The 17,614-nt window shown below is 41.9% G+C and overlaps 1 protein-coding gene across 1 annotated transcript in view; it reads right to left on the bottom strand.

The window, feature by feature from the left end:
* The window catches only part of Adam2 (ADAM metallopeptidase domain 2), a 56,418-nt gene that overhangs the window by 13,073 nt on the left and 25,731 nt on the right, over positions 1-17,614 (bottom strand). The window contains exons 12-16 of the mRNA XM_035453398.1: positions 7,842-8,016; positions 7,149-7,153; positions 4,643-4,733; positions 2,781-2,973; positions 410-515 (exon numbers count right to left, since the gene is read on the bottom strand). Of these exons, the coding sequence (XP_035309289.1) occupies positions 410-515; positions 2,781-2,973; positions 4,643-4,733; positions 7,149-7,153; positions 7,842-8,016 (570 nt within the window). The remainder of the gene's footprint in view (positions 1-409; positions 516-2,780; positions 2,974-4,642; positions 4,734-7,148; positions 7,154-7,841; positions 8,017-17,614) is intronic.

The raw sequence follows: 17,614 nt of genomic DNA on the forward strand, positions 1-17,614 counted from the left end.
GTTTTGTGAGACAGGGCCACTTAGGGAGTCACTGGGGTCCACCTGTCACTGCTGTCTAGTACCAAAGTTGCAAAAGTATGCCACGTGTCCATTCTTTGTAACATTAAGGAGATAGCATACAAAATTTAAAAAAATTGAATACTTATGGTTGATGAATGGACCTTCAAAAAATAAAACAATGAGTGGCAAAGGATAGAGAACAATTCATGCTCAGCCAAATTAGTTCAACCAGGCCAACAGCCCAGGTGTGTGGGAAATGGCAGGGAGCCTCTTTGTGCGCCCTGACATCTGTCACTGGATTAAACATGTCAGGCTTCACAGTCAGGTGTTATTTTGCTTCCATATGAAAGTAACTGTGACATTGTCAAGGGTAAGGTGATAGAGTCTGGTCACATTTCTTAAGGCATACTTAGGTGAGCAGGCCATGTATCCCGAAGGGTTGATACCGCAGTTCCCAGTTATGTCAGTTTTGGAATTCAGCTCATCGAAGCATTCATCTGTACCAAAGTCTGCATCTGGAAGGTAAACAGAAAGGTGTTAGCTGTGTCGAATGTTTAATTTTTTTTGCAATAAACTAGGTAATGAACACTTTCAAAGTTCTGAAATGGTTCAGACTATATTGCACAACATACAAGCACAAAATGAAAGGCATATGGATGTTGGCACAAAACCATTTCAGTCAAATACTTCAAACTTGATGTATCCTACATAGTGCCTTATATGTAATGCTAATAACCCCATACCTGTAAACAAGAAAGCCAGTTTTTTAAACAAATAATTGACTTACTGGTGAATAAAGGTAGGAGATTTTTTGGCATAAATGTCTTTTTATTCACCAATTAACTTTCATCTCTGATTTTTCAGCTTCAATTCTTCTCAGACCCAAACCACCTAGAGAACAGTTTCTATTTCAACCCCTATCCATTCTACTCTTGTTGAAACCTCTGACTGGGACTTTTAGCAACTGCATTGCCTGGCTGGAGGCAAGTGACTTGTCACAAGGTCACTAGTTGCTCTCTTAATTTGTCTCAAGATGTCAGTGAACCCAAAGTGAGTGGTTTAGTTTGTCTCAGAAATCTTTTTGCCAAGTTTGTTGTGGGTAAGAAATGCAGAGTTTAAGCCTGGTTAGGGCAGCAAACTGTTGCTTATGGATCAGAAAGCAGGCAGAATCTGAGTGTTTTACAGCTACAGGGACAATATTAGACTCTGCACACCCAGTTTGCTCCTTTCCAGATTCCTCCTAAGAGTAAACCTGAGCAAGATAGGAGATCAGCGTGTGGAGAGAGAGAGAAGGATGGCTTCAGTTGCATCATGGTTCCATGTCTGCCTGTGTATGCATCAAAGCATGAAGCTGGAAACCCTGGACACCCATGGATGAGACACATGGAAACAACCTTCTCCAAATTCTAACCAAAGTCCAATGAATATCAATTATCAATAAATAGTGAATGAATCCAGGTCTAGCTGAGTGAAAACATAGGCAGCAGCACCTATAGGCTGCATGGTCTATAGACAGGTCTTTTCAATATCATCTGTGGAGGAGGGAGGCAGGACAGCAACTTTTGACTAAAGGTATGCCTCTGCAGTTTCACTCAAGAATAAACAGAACAAAGACAGCTAGCTGCATTAAAATAACATATACATGGAAAAAATATCATCAAGGGTGCAATCTAAGAGAAAAAAAAGTACCAGAAATAGATGGGGTGGAGAGATGGTTAAGAATTCTGACTTCTCTTTCAGAGGTCAAGGTTTGATTTCCAACACCCATGTACATAAAAAGAAATAAATCAGAACCCCCCCAAAGTACCAAAGATAGAAATGTAAGTAATTCTAGGTGGACAGATGTAAGCATATATTTGATTTTGGAGGTCTATGTGATAATGTAACACTTAGTTCATTTTTCCAAGAAACTCAGAGAACACTAAACAGAAGTTCACAGTTGGGCCAGCATGAGTGTTCAGCAGTTAAAAGTGTTTGCCATGCAAAACAGACTTGATTTCAATCCCCAGAACCAACAGTTGTCCTCTGACCTTCACATGTGTGTCATGGCACACACAAACCTGCATGAATACACCACACACACACACACACACACACACACACACACACACACACACACACACATTATGATGGCAGAAAAACAACAGCAACAAAACAAAACATTAAAAAAAATCAACCAACTAAACAAAAAACCAAGAAAATCCCGATCAAAGAAAGAGAAAAGCAGTGCATCCTGGGTTATGGTTTCTCAGGAAACCCGGGAACCCCAGGAGAGTGGGAGTAACTAGTAACTGGTAATAAAGTCACTGTCCCTTCTCTACGCAAAAGATTGATTTTTCACTCAGGGTCCTTTCAATGGATTATTCTCTTTACTCTGGGTCCTGGGAGGGCATTTCTTGAATGAATTGCACAAGGTTCTTCCTCGGATTTTGAAATGTATCTCCTGTCATCCATTTCTTAACTGGGTCTGGCAGTTCAGGTTTGTAACCTTAGCTACTTGGGAAGCTGAGGCAGGAGAATCACAAAGTCAAGGCCAGTCTGGGGAGCAGAGTAAGTTTAAGGCTAGCCCAGGAAACTTAGCAAGAAACTACTTCAAAAATAAAGAGTGAGAAGGTGGGTAGGGGCTGGGGATGCCGGTGGTGGAGAACAAAGAGCACGTGTGACAGGTGAGGCCCCTGAGTGCTATTCTCAGTACCGTAGACAAGACAATGCGAACCCATCTATTTCTTTTCAGCACCCAGAGAATGCTTAAAACAGAAAATTCATATGATTGAAAGTACCATAGCCAAATAAATCACGGCACTGTTGTTTTCCATCCTTACACGAGCCTTTAACACAGACCCACTCTCCTCCACATGGGTGCCCGTCGTGCACGTAGAAGTCTTCCTCGCATACTGCCGAAGAGCCGTTGCAGTACTCTGTGACATCACAGTCCCCACTGGAAATCCTGCATACTTCCCCCTTTGCCTTTACCTGATGGGTGAAGTGAATCACACTGAATAAGGCAGCAGAGAAGCAGAGAGGCACTCTAGAAACTGCTGATGTGCACAGTGTAGGTCATGTAGGAATAAATGCTCTTACTGACACACCAGCATGGATAGGTGATCTCTTAGGGCTCCACCCGAGATGAAGGCAATTCATGACTACTGAGAGAGGGAGAATCCGTCTCTCCAGGGATGAGCCACCTAATTGATTTTCCAATGCCAAGTGGTCAACCCTGACAATATCTATACAAACAACAATAAATGAACTCAGCATGCTGCATTTATGTATTTATTCATTCACATGTAAATATATACATAACAACAATAATTAAATAAAATGAAGCCATGACTTAGAGAGTGGAATGCTTGTTGGGGGCAGTTGGAGGGAGGAGGGGGAAATGATCTATATATATTGTACATATATGAAATTTAAAAATACACTATTAAATTATGTGTTGCTTGTAGCACATTTTAACTGTAACATGTAAGAGGAACACTATTTCTGTTTCAGGCATTTCATACAACCCACAAGTTCTTGTTTTAATTCTTAAGGAATGAAAGTTTGGGATATTATAGAAATGCAAAAGAAAAGTAATTCTTCATGGTTGAAAGATTTTGTTGATATTTTTGTGAAGAATGTATACAACAGAATGAAAGATTTAAAAATACTCTCTTAAGGATAAGGATAGAAATGTCTGGAGACCTCCTTGGAGTGCCCCCCCACCCCAGCTTGGAGCTCGGGGAATCCTGAAGAGGAGGGGAAGGTAGGAGCCAGAAGGGTTGAGGATATCAGGAGAACACGGCCCACAGAATCAATGGGGGCTCAATCAAGCATGGCTCTTAGAGACTGAATCGGCAGTCACGGAGCCTGCATGGGGCTGCACTAGATCCTTTGCATACATGCTTTGGTTGTTAGCTTGGTGTTTTTTGTGGGACTCCTAACAGTGGGAGTATCTCTGACTGCTTTGTGTGCTCTTGGGACCTTTTTTCTCTTACTGGGTTGCCTTGCCCAGCCCTGATATGAGGGTTTGTGCTTGGTCTTATTGTATCGTGTTATGCCATATTTGGTTGCCATCCCTAGGAGGCATGTTCTTTTCTGAAGGGAAATGGAAGAGTGGAACTGGGCAGAGGGGAAGTGTGTGTGTGTGTGTGTGTGTGTGTGTGTGTGTGTGTGTGTGTGTGTTGGGTGGGGGACTGGGAAGAGTGGAGGGAGGGGAAACTGCAGTCAGGGTGTATTGTATGAGAGAAGAATAAAAAAAAAGAAATATAGTAAATATGGAAAAAGAAATTACAAATTAATATTGAAAAGGATAATATAGTAATACCTGTGATATAAAAACAAACGAATTGACAAATGCAAAAAAAAAAAAGAATATAAATGTTAACACTCTTTAAAAGACAATGCTTGGGTCTGAAGAGATGGCTCAGTGGTTATGGTTAAGAGCACTGGCTGTTTGTCCAGAGAACCCAAGTTCAGTGCCCAGCACCCACATGACAGCTTACAACTCATCTGTTATCCAGTCTCAGGGGATCTTACACTCTCTTCTGGCCTCTGTGGGACCAGCCATGCACATGGTACTCAGACAAAACACCCATACACATAAAAATTAAGAAAAAAAATCTTTAAAAAAAAGTAAAAAGAAAGAAAAGTCTCTTACTTGACAATTAGCACAGCATGGTCCCTCAGCACACAAAGAACCCTTTGTCAGCTGACAGGTGGCAGGATCACAGCATGAAGGGCTCTCACATCTCTGAAAGGCAAATCACATGCCTGAAGAGTCTCCCTGCAGCCATTCACGCTGGACAGACATTTTAATGGCGACATATTATAGAGCCTGCAGACAGATGCTCACCTTTCATGTTGGCAAACAAAAAAGAAACTGAGTCACTTCTTCCCACCCCGCAGACATCGATTGATCCCCGGCTAAGTGTCACACCCTAGTTGTTTCTATTCCTAGGTCAGAGCTTGCTGTGTTGGGAATATAATCCTCTGATACGGTAGGGTCCATCACATCGGAGACAGTGAGGTGGTCTCTGGCTCTTGTAGAAAAAAGGCTAAATAAATATAAGATGTAGGATGAACAGAAGCTATGGTTGTGTCTTATGTGACACATTTGAGCCTCAATAATATATGTCTCAATAACAGTTTTAAAGACTTTTCTTCTTTTTTAAATTCTCTGGGTCTCTGTGTGTGTTTCTGTGTGTTTGCACAAGAGAGAGAGTGTGCGCCTGTACATGTAATACATGAGTGTAGGTGCCCCAAGAGGCCAGAGAGGGCATCAGATCCCTGGAGCTGGAATTACAGATGATTGTGAGCCACTGCGTGGATGCTGGGAACCGCACTTAGGTACACTGAGGAGCAGCAAAGACTCTAAATTTTTGACCCCATCATTTTTTTCTTTTGAGACTTAGTCTCATTAGTCCATGCTGGCCTCATGGCATTCAGTTAAAGCTGGCCTTGAATGTCTGGTATTTCTGCTTCCATCCTGCCTCCTGGAGTACTGGGATTGTAGACATATACCACCACATACAGCAGTTTACTTCATTTTTAATTTTTAAAAGAAAGTCTAGAAAATTATGCAGTATCTGAACAGGACTGAAGTTGTTACTTTTGTATCATTTACTCATGGCTTTTATTTTATGCTCTATGAGTCTGCTTTAATAGCGTTGGCTATTAGGGTTAGTAAGTAAATATAAGAAAGGAAAGGTCTTTTTTAGAACACACACACATACACATACACACACACACACACACACACACACACACACACACACACACACACACGTACGTGGAGATCAGTTGTCTTAGAATGACTTCCAATAAGACACTCATTAGGGCACAGGAATGTCTCTGTGTTTTTGCATAGCTGGTCTGCCCAGTGAATGTTATTGCTGTTGCTCACTACATTAACTCCTACAGGTAAGGGAATATCACAGTGGTTAGAACTCATCTAGATAGCATGTGATGGCAACTAAGACACATTGTTGTTAAATTTGAGTGGGAAGTTTCAATGTGTTTTCATTCAAGCCAAAACAAGCAAAAATCTCTAGGGTGATGGGCAATAATTTCTTAAAAACACACTATTGTGGGGAAGAAAGTGTCAGTGAGGGATTGTCTGGATCAGGTTAGCCTGTGGGCATATCTGTAGAGGAATGTCTTGATCACATTAATTGTGGGATGATGTGCTCATTGTGGGTGGCACCACTTCCTAGGTTTGGATCCTGTACTGCACAGGTAAACACGTGAGCAGTCATTCCCCAGGGATGCGTCCAGCCTCACAAGATTCCTACTGCCTTGACTTCCCTGCAGTGATGGACTGCAGCTTGGAAATAAACCCTTCCCTTCTAAGTTGCTTTGTCAGTGTATATTATCACAGCAACAGGAGAGGAAATGGGACATATTTAAGCACCAGAAATATGTTTTCTATTGGGAAGGACACATACCAGTGACCTCAGCCAACACATAGAGAATCCTGAACACTTGCTTCTTTGTTCCCCAGGAACACGGTATTTTCAGCAGCTGTGACAACAGCTTGTTTCCCTTTCATTTTGTCTCTATTTTTTTTTTATCTCATTTATCTTCATTCTATCTTTCCTCCAATCCCACAGTTTTAGATAACATTTATTTGGTTTGTAAGAAACTCCCTGTGGTTATAGGTTTATTTCAAATAATTTTGAATTAAATATTGAATTTAAATTGGTGAGTAAATATTGATAAAAAGCTAATAAGATTCCATGACCAAACTCCAAATGTGTCACCCATATTTTCTTACTTCACGGCAAATGAGTTTAAGGCAAAGGTTGGACAAGAGTGTGCCCAAGCGGAAGAGAAGGACTTCCCCTGGGGAAGTCACTCAAAGCCAGTACTTAATGACCTTCAAAATGGCTTGTTTGAGAAATTAGAATGGAAGAGGCATGGAAGGGAGGGATGGAGACACAGTGGTCCAGGGATGTAACATGCCATTAAGTAAGTCCAATGAATCTGCTCTGCAGGTCTAATGCTCAGGAGTGTGACTGTAGTTAATAGACTATGTACATTTTCAGTGTGCTAAGAGGTGACACCTTAACTCTCACAGAAGAGACAGGAAAGAGATATTGCATGGCATGGATTGAGAGTCTTTCCACTCTCCGAGGGTTGGGGACAAAGAGGTTATTTTAACTTACCCTTTCTCCCCTAAGTGGCTTTTGTCAGGGCATTGTCTCACAGCAACAGACATGAAATTAAGGCAAAACCCTTGCAAGAGATACTCAATATGAATCTCAGCACTTGCTTTCCAATATGGAGATAAGGGAATTACTTATTTCATACTTTTGCAAGAAAATATATTCATGCAAAGCACTTGAAAATTACTGAGAAGCTACATCCTAATTCTTATAGGAGCTGAGAGAAAGGGGAAGAGAGGGGATGGAGGGAGAGGACAGGAGTACAGGAAGGAGAGAAGGGAGAGGAGAGAAGGAAGGGGGAGGAGAGTGATGGGAGGAGGGAGAGGAGAGTCAGGAGGGAGATGGCGAGCTCATAAGCCAGGCAGGATGGCCCAAGCCTGCAATCCCAGCACTCAGGAAGCTGAAGCAGGAGAGCTGTTCTGAGTTTGAGGCCAGCATATGCTACAGAGAGCGAGATCCTGTATTTGGGGGTGGGGTTGGGGGGGGAGGGGGCATGCTGATGTATGGATAATCTACCAATCAGCGAAACATATGCCAAGACATTAGTTCACCCTTGAGTCTGTCTGTCTGTCCCTTGCAAAGGCCTTGGTAGAAGGATGACTGTGAGGGATGAAGCAGACCGACAGAGGGGCAGTATGGATGTTATTGAATACTTCTGTGGTTTGGGCCACATCCTCCTGAAGCAGCACTAACCGATCCACAGTCGCAATCTTCTCCTTCTTCCAACTGTCCATTCCCACAAACTTTTGACTTGTATGATGGCTGTAGTTGCAGTTGATTCTGGAGACAGTAGGAATTTTGACTTGAGATAAAGCTGGAAAAAGCCTCCATGCTGCAGTTACTGAACGCCCTTACACCGCTGGAATGACTGAAAAGAGACCAAATGTCAAATGTCTGTGTTAAGACTTCCCACAGGCCACCTGCCCTTAGAAAATAAGTAGTTACTCAGGAAGAATACACTCCAGGGTGTGCCTGGATCTGCGCACAGAAGTCAACTGTTTTTAGAGAACTCCGGCTAAATCCTTTAGTAGATTAAGTAGAACAAAATTTTACTGGCATTAACATGGCAAATTTTGGGTAACACTGGTTCATGGTTTAGTGTCTACCTTACACATCACTTCATTTTGTAAGTTGTTGCTTCCTTTTCTTATTAGAACTGCTGAACTTTGGAACAGCCCCGCCTTAAGGCTAACAGTCTTTACCTCTCTTTATTTATACCTGTTCAGAGGTGATTTCCTCCAACATGGTCCCATAGTTTTTAAGTAACTCCTACATCTCTTATCTTCTACCTTAAAACCTGAACTCTCAGTCGGGCGGTGGTGGTGCACACCTTTAATCCCAGCACTTGGGAGGCAGAGGCAGGAGGATCTCTGTGAGTTCGAGACCAGCCTGGTCTACAAGAGTTAGTTCCAGGACAGCCTCCAAAGCCACAGAGAAACCCTGTCTTGAAAAACCAAAAACCAAACCAAACCAAAACAAAATCCCTGAACTCTTTAAGTCTAGTAAGCAACACTTTCTGTATGCATGTATACGTGTATGTGCTTATTCATATGTTTACAGGTGTGTGTGTGTGTGTGTGTGTGTGTGTGTGTGTGTGTGTGTGTGTTTAGGATAGCAGTCAATCTCAGGTTTATGTGGGGCCAGGCAGAGCAGGAATCCAGTTTGACCCAGATACCTGCACTGTAACACTGACTTAGGCCTTTGGATGTATATGCTACATCATTAATACTGCACAGTCAGAGACGTTTAAACAAGTGTGGGGAAGAAGCATGTGGAGTTATTCAGACTGAGCACAAAGCACAGTTGATGTTCCGAGTCACTGCGTTTCACCCTTACTACAGTCAACCAACCATGGATCAATAGTACCGGGGAGAACTTGTATCTGCTGAAAGAAAACAGACAGTTTTCCTTGGCCCTGTCTCCTGAACAGCACATCACAACAGACAACAGATATTTGCTTAACCCCGGCTTTAGACATGGCACACACATCATCTAGAGAAGTGAAGTACACAGATACATGTGCATAAAATAATTTGCAGCTCTGTGAGGGACCTGTGCGTCTGAGGATGTGAGAAACCTCACATCCAGGAGGGCTGTCTCAAATTAATTCATGAAGGAAGAAGACATCCTTTTTTTTTTTTTTTTTTTTTTTTTTTGCTATTTGAGACAGGGTTTCTCTGTGTAGCTTTGGAGCCTATCCTGGCACTCGCTCTGGAGACCAGGCTGGCCTCGAATTCATAGAGATCTGCCTGCCTCTGCCTCCTGAGTGCTGGGATTAAAGGCGTGCGCCACCCACGCCCGGCTGGAAGAAGACATCTTATATATTGTTGGTTGTGAGCCTAGCCTTTAATGGCTGAGCCATCTTCCCAGCCTGAAGGAAGACATCCTAATTGTGGACAGGACCAATCCCTGAGCATGGGCTCTTAAACTGTGTAAAATGGAGAGTGTAGTGAGCATTAACACACAAGATTACTTCCTTCCTCTCTGGTCTTGACTGTGGATGCAATGTGTCTGTTTCTGCCACGACAGATGGTAGTCTGAAATGTGAGCTTGAATAGGTCTTTTCTCCTTTAACTTGCTTTGGTCAGGGAATGTTAACATAGCAACAGAAATGAAAGAAAGACAGTGTTCTTGTAAGAGATTTTTAAATAATAGGAACTTCAGTTCCCTTTTTCTGATGAGGAGACAAAGGCACTATTTATCTCCTAGAGCCTAGAGTGAGAATATAATTCATCATTAGCAACTCCATCTGCTAATGACATTCTCCAAGAACACCTCCAGCCCCCAGACTTTACCATCTCCTATGGGTTAAGGCAGGAGACTGGCTGAGCAGGAGTTTCTATGCTTGTTCTCTGTGCTTTACTCAGAACACCATCGGTTTTGTCTGACCTCTTGTGTAGATCACTTGTAGTTTCTCATCAGAGCCAAATCTTCATGGTCTCAGCAGTTACCTCATTCTCCCAGTTACCCAGCTCACACTGCTCAATATCCTCTTTGTTGTCTCCTCTGCCAGACTGAGCCCTAATGCTCAAACCCTAGAACCTGAAAAGCTGTTGCTCAGTTTACACGGAAGGTTCTCTCTTACTAACACAGGGATAATTTTCTCAGCACAAGCTTAAAATATCACTCCCTTTGCTAGTCTTCGCCCTCTTTACTGACATTGCCTCTAAGGCACTTGCCAGCCAGAATATTCCTGACTTAACTGGTTTTCTTCCAGCAAAGCATAAGAGGGTTATTAATTGTTTAAAAATGAAGCAGTGAGGCAGGCCTGGTGTCATATACCTGTCACCCTAACCCTTGGGAAGCAGAGGCAGAAGTAGCATAGCAAGTTCAAGACCAGCTTGATCTACATAGCAGATTCTAGGAAGGTAGAATAGACTCTGTCTCAGATAGTTAAATAAATAAACCAATCAAGGGGGGGGGCAGAAAAGGAGTATGATTGAAGCCACCTGCTTAAATAATAGTTTTTTTAGGTGTTTTATTATGATTTTTATTATTCTCAGCAATAACGCCATAGAACACTATTATGATCATAAGCATCTGTAATTCAGTAGTGGGTAGGGCTACCATGAAGCTATTCAGTTGTAAGCTAATAGATATGATGGTCTCAAGGCCTAACCTTTGTATTGCTGTATGAAGCTGTTCTAGACATGAGGATGACCAAGGAAGACTGGTGAACAAATCACCAATGTTGCATTTGTGTGTGGGAACAGCCTGGTTTGAACATAGTTTTCAGTTATTGTGGGGGACCAAAATAGTTCCATTATGGAATATTTTGAGATCCGACCTCCAGTTTCATTAAACCGGAGCACCCGGAGCTCTGGCCCATTATTGTATTGCTAATTTGAGCAAGTCTGTTATCATTTAGTATAGCCTCAGTATGGAATGCCTCCTAGTTTGTATCTCTATGGGCCTAAGCATCTGAATAGGCCTGCATCTGGGCGGAGGTGCTAGGTGTAAGTAACTAGTGAGGGCAGGGGCGATCTAGCAGAGAGGAGAACAGGAGGACAGAAATGATCTCCTCGTGGCCATGGAACCATGGTTAAGAAACAGCCAAAAGGATGGAAAATAAAGGAGAGACTCTAGTTTTACAACACGGAACTGAGAGCTCTCTAAAGATGACAAGATGCCTGTGTTTGGTCTTTATCGCTGCTGGGTTGCTAGGAGTTTCCAGGTTCATGCACCCCCACTCGGGCAGAACCTCATGGCTGTCTTGGCTTGGAGCTGAGACATGCCGGGTCATGACAAAATGGCTCCTGAACGGGGGGCCTGAGAACGGGGGAAGAAGCCATGGACACCACGAAGAAAAGGACACCAAAGAAGCAATGGACAAGGCAGAGGTGTGGACACTTCGAAGAGATAGTCGTTGCGGTCGAACTGGTCAGAGAAGAAGCACCCGCAGGAAAAAGAAGAAAGAAGTGGCCTAAGGTGGTGAGTGAACAGCGTTAAGTCAGGAATAAAAACTGTATATAATTGTAGAAATAGGAAACAGATATATGTAATATAAAATAGGAAGAAGTCACTCAGCAGCTGATGAAAAAAGATAAATTGGGTTATTTAACTCTTAAAGCAGAAATGTGCACAAAAGTATATATAAGACGAAAATGTCAGCCAGCAGCTGACAAGAAAGGTAAAGCGGGTTATTTAACCCTTAATGTAATAGAAGGTGCACAAATAGGAAAACATCAGCCAGCAGCTGACGAAAATAGGTAAAGTGGGTTATTTAACCCTTAAAGTAAGAGAAGGTGCACAAAGAAGATGTGAGCCTGAAATGTCAGTCAGGTGATAAAGTAGTAAAATGTAATGTGTTAGACTCCAGAGTGAAAAATGCAGGTGATTGTAAATATGAAACAGGAACACTAGCCAGATGGTAAAGAGAAGTAAGTTAGCCTTGAAAGTAAAAATGTATGTAATTACAGAAATCAGGCAGGTAATTGTTAGTCAGATGATTGCACATTTATTTATTTGGGTGTAGTTTAACAGCCAGGAGAGCTAAAACAAAGTGAAAGCAAATACAGGAGATTTTAGAGTTTTAAGAGTTTTAGAAGGATCCTTCCCGCTGGCAAAAGCCACCGTTATGATGCAGCATTTCGAGTTGCGGCGCAGGGGTTTGGAAAGACATAGGTGCAGCCTCGCATACACGCAGGCCCTCGGGAGAGATCTAGGAATGTAATGGAGAACAGAAAACTCCCCGCCTACTTAGGGGCGGCTGGATGGTAAAGAATCTACAGGACCAATGTTTGGGATGAGCAGGGAGAGAGAGTTAATAAGTACCAAGATGGAGGGAGCCTTCCCCTCCTTCATTTTAGACTGGGAATACAGAAAGACAAATACTCAATGGTTAAATTCAGCAGGAGCTAAGAGACTTGGAAATTTTAGCGAAACTGCTTATAGGAGATAAGAAATTTACAGGTTTCCTCAGATCACACAGAGAGAGAGAGGCTCAGGGGAACATAGCAGGATGCATGTGCCAATACCATTCAAACAGCTCAAGGAACTAAAAATGGCTTATGTCCAGTATGAACCAACTACAATTTTTACCCAGAGGCTGATAGGGAATATTGCTGTAGAAGCCTCACCCCTAGGAAACTGAAAGCAGGTAACCACGGCCTGCCAGTCAGGAGGAGGATATCTGTTATAGAGAGCAGGCAGGGACCTAGGGAATTAGTTCAGAATTGGTTTCTAGGCCTGTGTGGACATTATACAAACAAGTTAGAGACACAGGTGTTAGAACTTTGATTGTTAAACAGCTAGCTTATGAGAATGCTGGTTCTACATGCCAGACTGCACTAAGGCCTCACTGGAAAAGGACTGACGTAGGCTAGTTCATTAAGAATTTTTCAGATATGGACCTAGCTTACACTCAGGGATTAGCGATGGTGGCTGCCTTACAGGAACTTCAGTTAATAATATGTTATTCCTACAGAAAAAGGAAGGCATAGGGAGGAAGAAATGCACAGAGCCTTCTAGAGGTTGCTTTGGACATAATCAGGAAGGGCACCAGGTCAGACAGAGTCCCAACAAAAGAGAAAATAGGGGATCAGGCTTGTGCTCGAAGTACAGCCACAGATTTTCCAGAGGCTCGGAGGGCAAAAGTCGAGCTAAGGCCAAGGTCAATCCTAGCAGCAGCTGCAGTCTGAAGGCCCTCAGCCAGCAGCTTGGTGCAACCTGGTGCCTGCGTCTGTGGTGGGCTGGACAAAATGGCTGACGGGGCAGCAGACAGCCTAAAGCTCCTCCGGGTAACTTGCAGCCTTGGGAGATGCCACTCTGGTTGATGGCTAGTCAAATGTATATAATGCTATTGATACAGACAGACAGAAACTGTTTTGGAGACTTATAGAGAAGAAAGGGCAACATATTTAAGCTTAGATCTGTACAAATTTTGGATGCTCATATTTCAAGGATTGACTATAGCTACTATGTTAGGAGAAATTTCAATTAGAGATTTTTCTTTTCAACAAACTGATCATAACCTAGGCAAAAGGATAAATGTGAGATATATGCAAGTTATGAATAAAGAGTGTGGCCACACGTGGATGCACGATGTGAATGTGAATTTATGAATGTGGATGAATGAAAATGCCTAAATTGCCTTGGATATGATTAGATAAATATTTACATTGCCTCGGATATAGTTTTAAAAAAATCAAAATCACTTTAATATAATCTAAAAGAGCATCCAGTCAGTCAGTTAGTCAATGTCTTAACAGAAAAAAATAATGATTTGAGCCCCAGAATGAAAAAGATAGCAAAAGCCTATAGTGTTAGCTTAGAGACATAAGGAATCTATGGATGATTATATAAAATTTGGCAGATGAGAGGATACAGATCTTCCTAATTTTTTATGGTTAAAAGAGGAAAATCTAGAAAATAAAAGTTGATACTTGATTTTAAAAAGGGTTTATGAAAAGCCTCAGTAGAGAGCCATCCTGTTAAGATTCACAGCTTGAATGTGTCTTTGTAAATATTAATTAGGCCAGGTCAGCTAAGATGCAAATGAGGTCTTATCAGCTTGTCAGCTTTGAACGTTAAAGTAGAAAAGGCTACTCAGAACCTTGAAGTAAATCTCAAAAATTGTTTAGGACATATGTTGTATTCTAAAGAAATTAAGGCTTAATAGATAGCAATTGGAAAAGATAGTTTAAAATCTATAAAAGAGTTTTTTAGAAGTTGTTTTAGAAGTTGTTATAAAATATTCAATGGTTAAGTACCTTGCGATTCAGCATCATCAGATATATTGACTATGCAAAACCATGGGAAGCTTATGTGCTCCCCACGAAGCATACTCTGACTTCTGTTCTATGGCAGAAGGAACCATTACTGTGGTTACACCTACCTATCTGCCAACCAAAGTATAAAACCCTTATTTTAAAGCAATAGCCTACATGCTACAGAAATGCCATGTAAATTCTAGGAAATATTTTAATCAGTTTCTAGCTCATGGACTGTTGCAATTTACACTAATACATCCTTTTATATTCTCAAAAATTGTAAAAAGCAATCCTGTAAAAAATGCTATGTTAGTTTTTACTGATGGCTCATCCAATGGGAGAGCCACCTATATTAATGATAAAAAGAAATAGATGGAGCAGACAGCTCTGGCTTCAGCTCAAATAGTCAAATTGTGAGCTGTTACAATGGTCTTTCAGATCCTAATAAATAATTCATTTAATTTGTATATTGACAGTCACTATGTCTTTAAGGCTTATAAGGTAATAGAGACAGTTCCATGCATAGGATCCAATAATAGTCAGGTTAAAATATTATTTGAGCAAGTTCAAAATATTATTCACCTAAAAGAATTACCATGGTTTATGGGTCACACGGGGGAACCTATTAAATAGGCCTTTCCCTGATTACTAGCCAAATGGAATGAGTTAACTGATTAACAAAATTGGCTGATTTGCCTTAAATAAAGTTCGACAGTCTTGTAACTTTCTTCATCAAAACAGCAAAAGTCTAAGAAAGCAATTTGGCTTAACCAGAGAGACTGCTGGTCAAATCACCAAACAATGTGGAATATGTCCACAATATGGCTATAGCTATTTTAGGGGTGAATTCTCGAGGCCTGCTCCCCAACCAGTTATGGATGTGACTCACATCACAGAGTTTGGCAGGTTGAAATACGTGCACGTGGCAATTGACACGTATTCAGTTTTCTTTTTCTTTTTTTAAAGATTCTATTTATTTATTATGTATACAGTCTTCTGCCCGCATGCCAGCAAAGGGTACCAGATCTCATTCAAGGTGGTTGTGAGCTACCATGTGGTTGCCGGTAATTGAACTCAGAACCTCCGGAAGAGCAGTCAGTGCTCTTAACCACTGAGCCATCTCTCCAGCCCTGTATTCAGGTTTCTTAATGGCCACAGGAGAAGCCACCAGACATGTTGTAAGTCACTGTTTAAGATGTTTTGCTTACAAGGAAGTGCCAAAAGTTATAAAAACAGATAATTGGTCTAGATATACTAGCAAAGATTTCCAGCAATTCTGTGCTCAATAGAAAATTGATTTTCTCACAATTTCACAAAACAGATATTCCTTATAATCCCCAAGGACTAGGAATAGTAGAGCGGGCCCATAGTGCCCTAAAAACGCAGCTGAAAAAGATAAAAAGGGGGGAGGTGTGCCCTCAGTCTCCACATGATGCATTAAACCACACACTGTTTATTTTAAACTTTTTAAATATGGATGCCAAAGAGCAATCTGCTGCAGACAGATTCTGGCATGAAGGAACTCGAGTGAATTTCGCTCAGGTCAAATGGAGACATGAATATAGGGGGCCTGACCCCGTAATTATTTGAGGTTGAGGGCATGTCTGTGTTTTCTTGAAGGTGGAGAACAAGGCATGCTGGCTGCTGGAGCGGTTGATGAGATGCGTGGAGCAGAGAGAAATTGGACCTGAGGCCTTGGGAGACCGTCTGAACCAGCTGGAGTGAAACACTGAACCTGCATTCCTGAAATTTGAGGACATCCGACCTATGGCCGGAGGAAGAAAGGAGACACACCCAGTTCCAGTTTCGAGATGCTTTCCAGAGTCCCAGCTTCCCTACAGACAGACTACATCCACCTCTCTGAATCCGTGAGTGCTCATCCAGGAGCAGACTAAGAACTGGACGACAAACAGCTTGCTTTCTTGCCACAAACAGACACACAAAACTGTTTTGCCAGTTTTCCCAATGGGAAAAAGGACCCATTTAGGACAGTCAGATACTGGCATAAACCAGAGTGGCAGAAGCTCCTTCACAATGCTCAATCAAAACATGGACAAAAGACTCTCTAGTTAACATTCAAAGACTGATATTACAAACCTGATGTCAGAACTTCGGACTTTGAGCAAGAAATAGAAAGTTTCAAGGGACATTGAGTCCCAGGCAGGGAATAAAGGAAAAAACATTTAGAATTGTGAAATTGTTCATACCCCACAGATTGTGAGAAAATCTTATAGTCTTTTGATTGTATTGTAACTCACCCTAATGTGTGTTCATGAGATTGTTAATGTCTGTAACCTTGCTGTATGTGTTATGCAAATGTTATTAGAAACTAGAAGTCAGAGTTCATTCTAACAGGAATGTAACATGTAATTTACAAGCCTTAGGATAGAAGTATGTTTTAGGAAGCAAACTTTAATAAGGTTTGTATTAGAGGCACTAGAGGCATTCCCACACAGATTTAAAAGGGCCTTTTAAACCTTTGTACGTTTCCATCCCGCAGGAGAACGTTTGCAGCCATGAGAACACAGGTGCTACTTCCCAGAGGATTCTTTCTGATTCAAGAGGCTTGGAGCTGGACCGTCGTCCATCACTCACTAACCTTATTTGTTTTACAGAGACTGTTTCCAGCCAGAGACAGGTACGCTTTTCCTTGCCTTAAGGGAATCCTAAGACAGAACACGCATGATGGAATTCGTGATTCCATGACGGACACCCTTGGTAGGTTGAAGGGAACCTCCTAAGACAGGCACAGTCATCTGTCCTGATGCAGAAGCACAGGTTTCTTTTTTTTATTAATTTAAGAGGGAGGTATTGTGGGGGACCAAAATAGTTCCATTATGGAATATTTTGAGATCCAACCTCCAGTTTCATTAACTGTATTGTATTGCTAATTCAAGCAAGTCTGCTGTCGTTTAGCATGGCCTCAGTATGGAATGCCTCCTAGTTTGTATCTCTATGGGCCTAAGCATCTGAATAGGCCTGCACCTGGGCGGAGGTGCTAGGTGTAAGTAACTAGTGAGGGCAGGGGCGATCTAGCAGAGAGGCGAACAGGAGGACAGAAATGATCTCCTCGTGGCCATGGAACCTTGGTTAAGAAACAGCTAAAAAGATGGAAAATAAAGGAGAGACTCTAGTTTTACAACATGGAACTGAGAGCTCTCTAAAGATGACAAGATGCCTGTGTTTGGTCTTTATCGCTGCTGGGTTGCTAGGAGTTTCCAGGTTCATGCACCCCCACTCGGGCAGAACCTCATG

This window comes from Cricetulus griseus (assembly GCF_003668045.3).
Source record: "Cricetulus griseus strain 17A/GY chromosome 1 unlocalized genomic scaffold, alternate assembly CriGri-PICRH-1.0 chr1_1, whole genome shotgun sequence".
Lineage (NCBI taxonomy): Eukaryota > Metazoa > Chordata > Mammalia > Rodentia > Cricetidae > Cricetulus > Cricetulus griseus.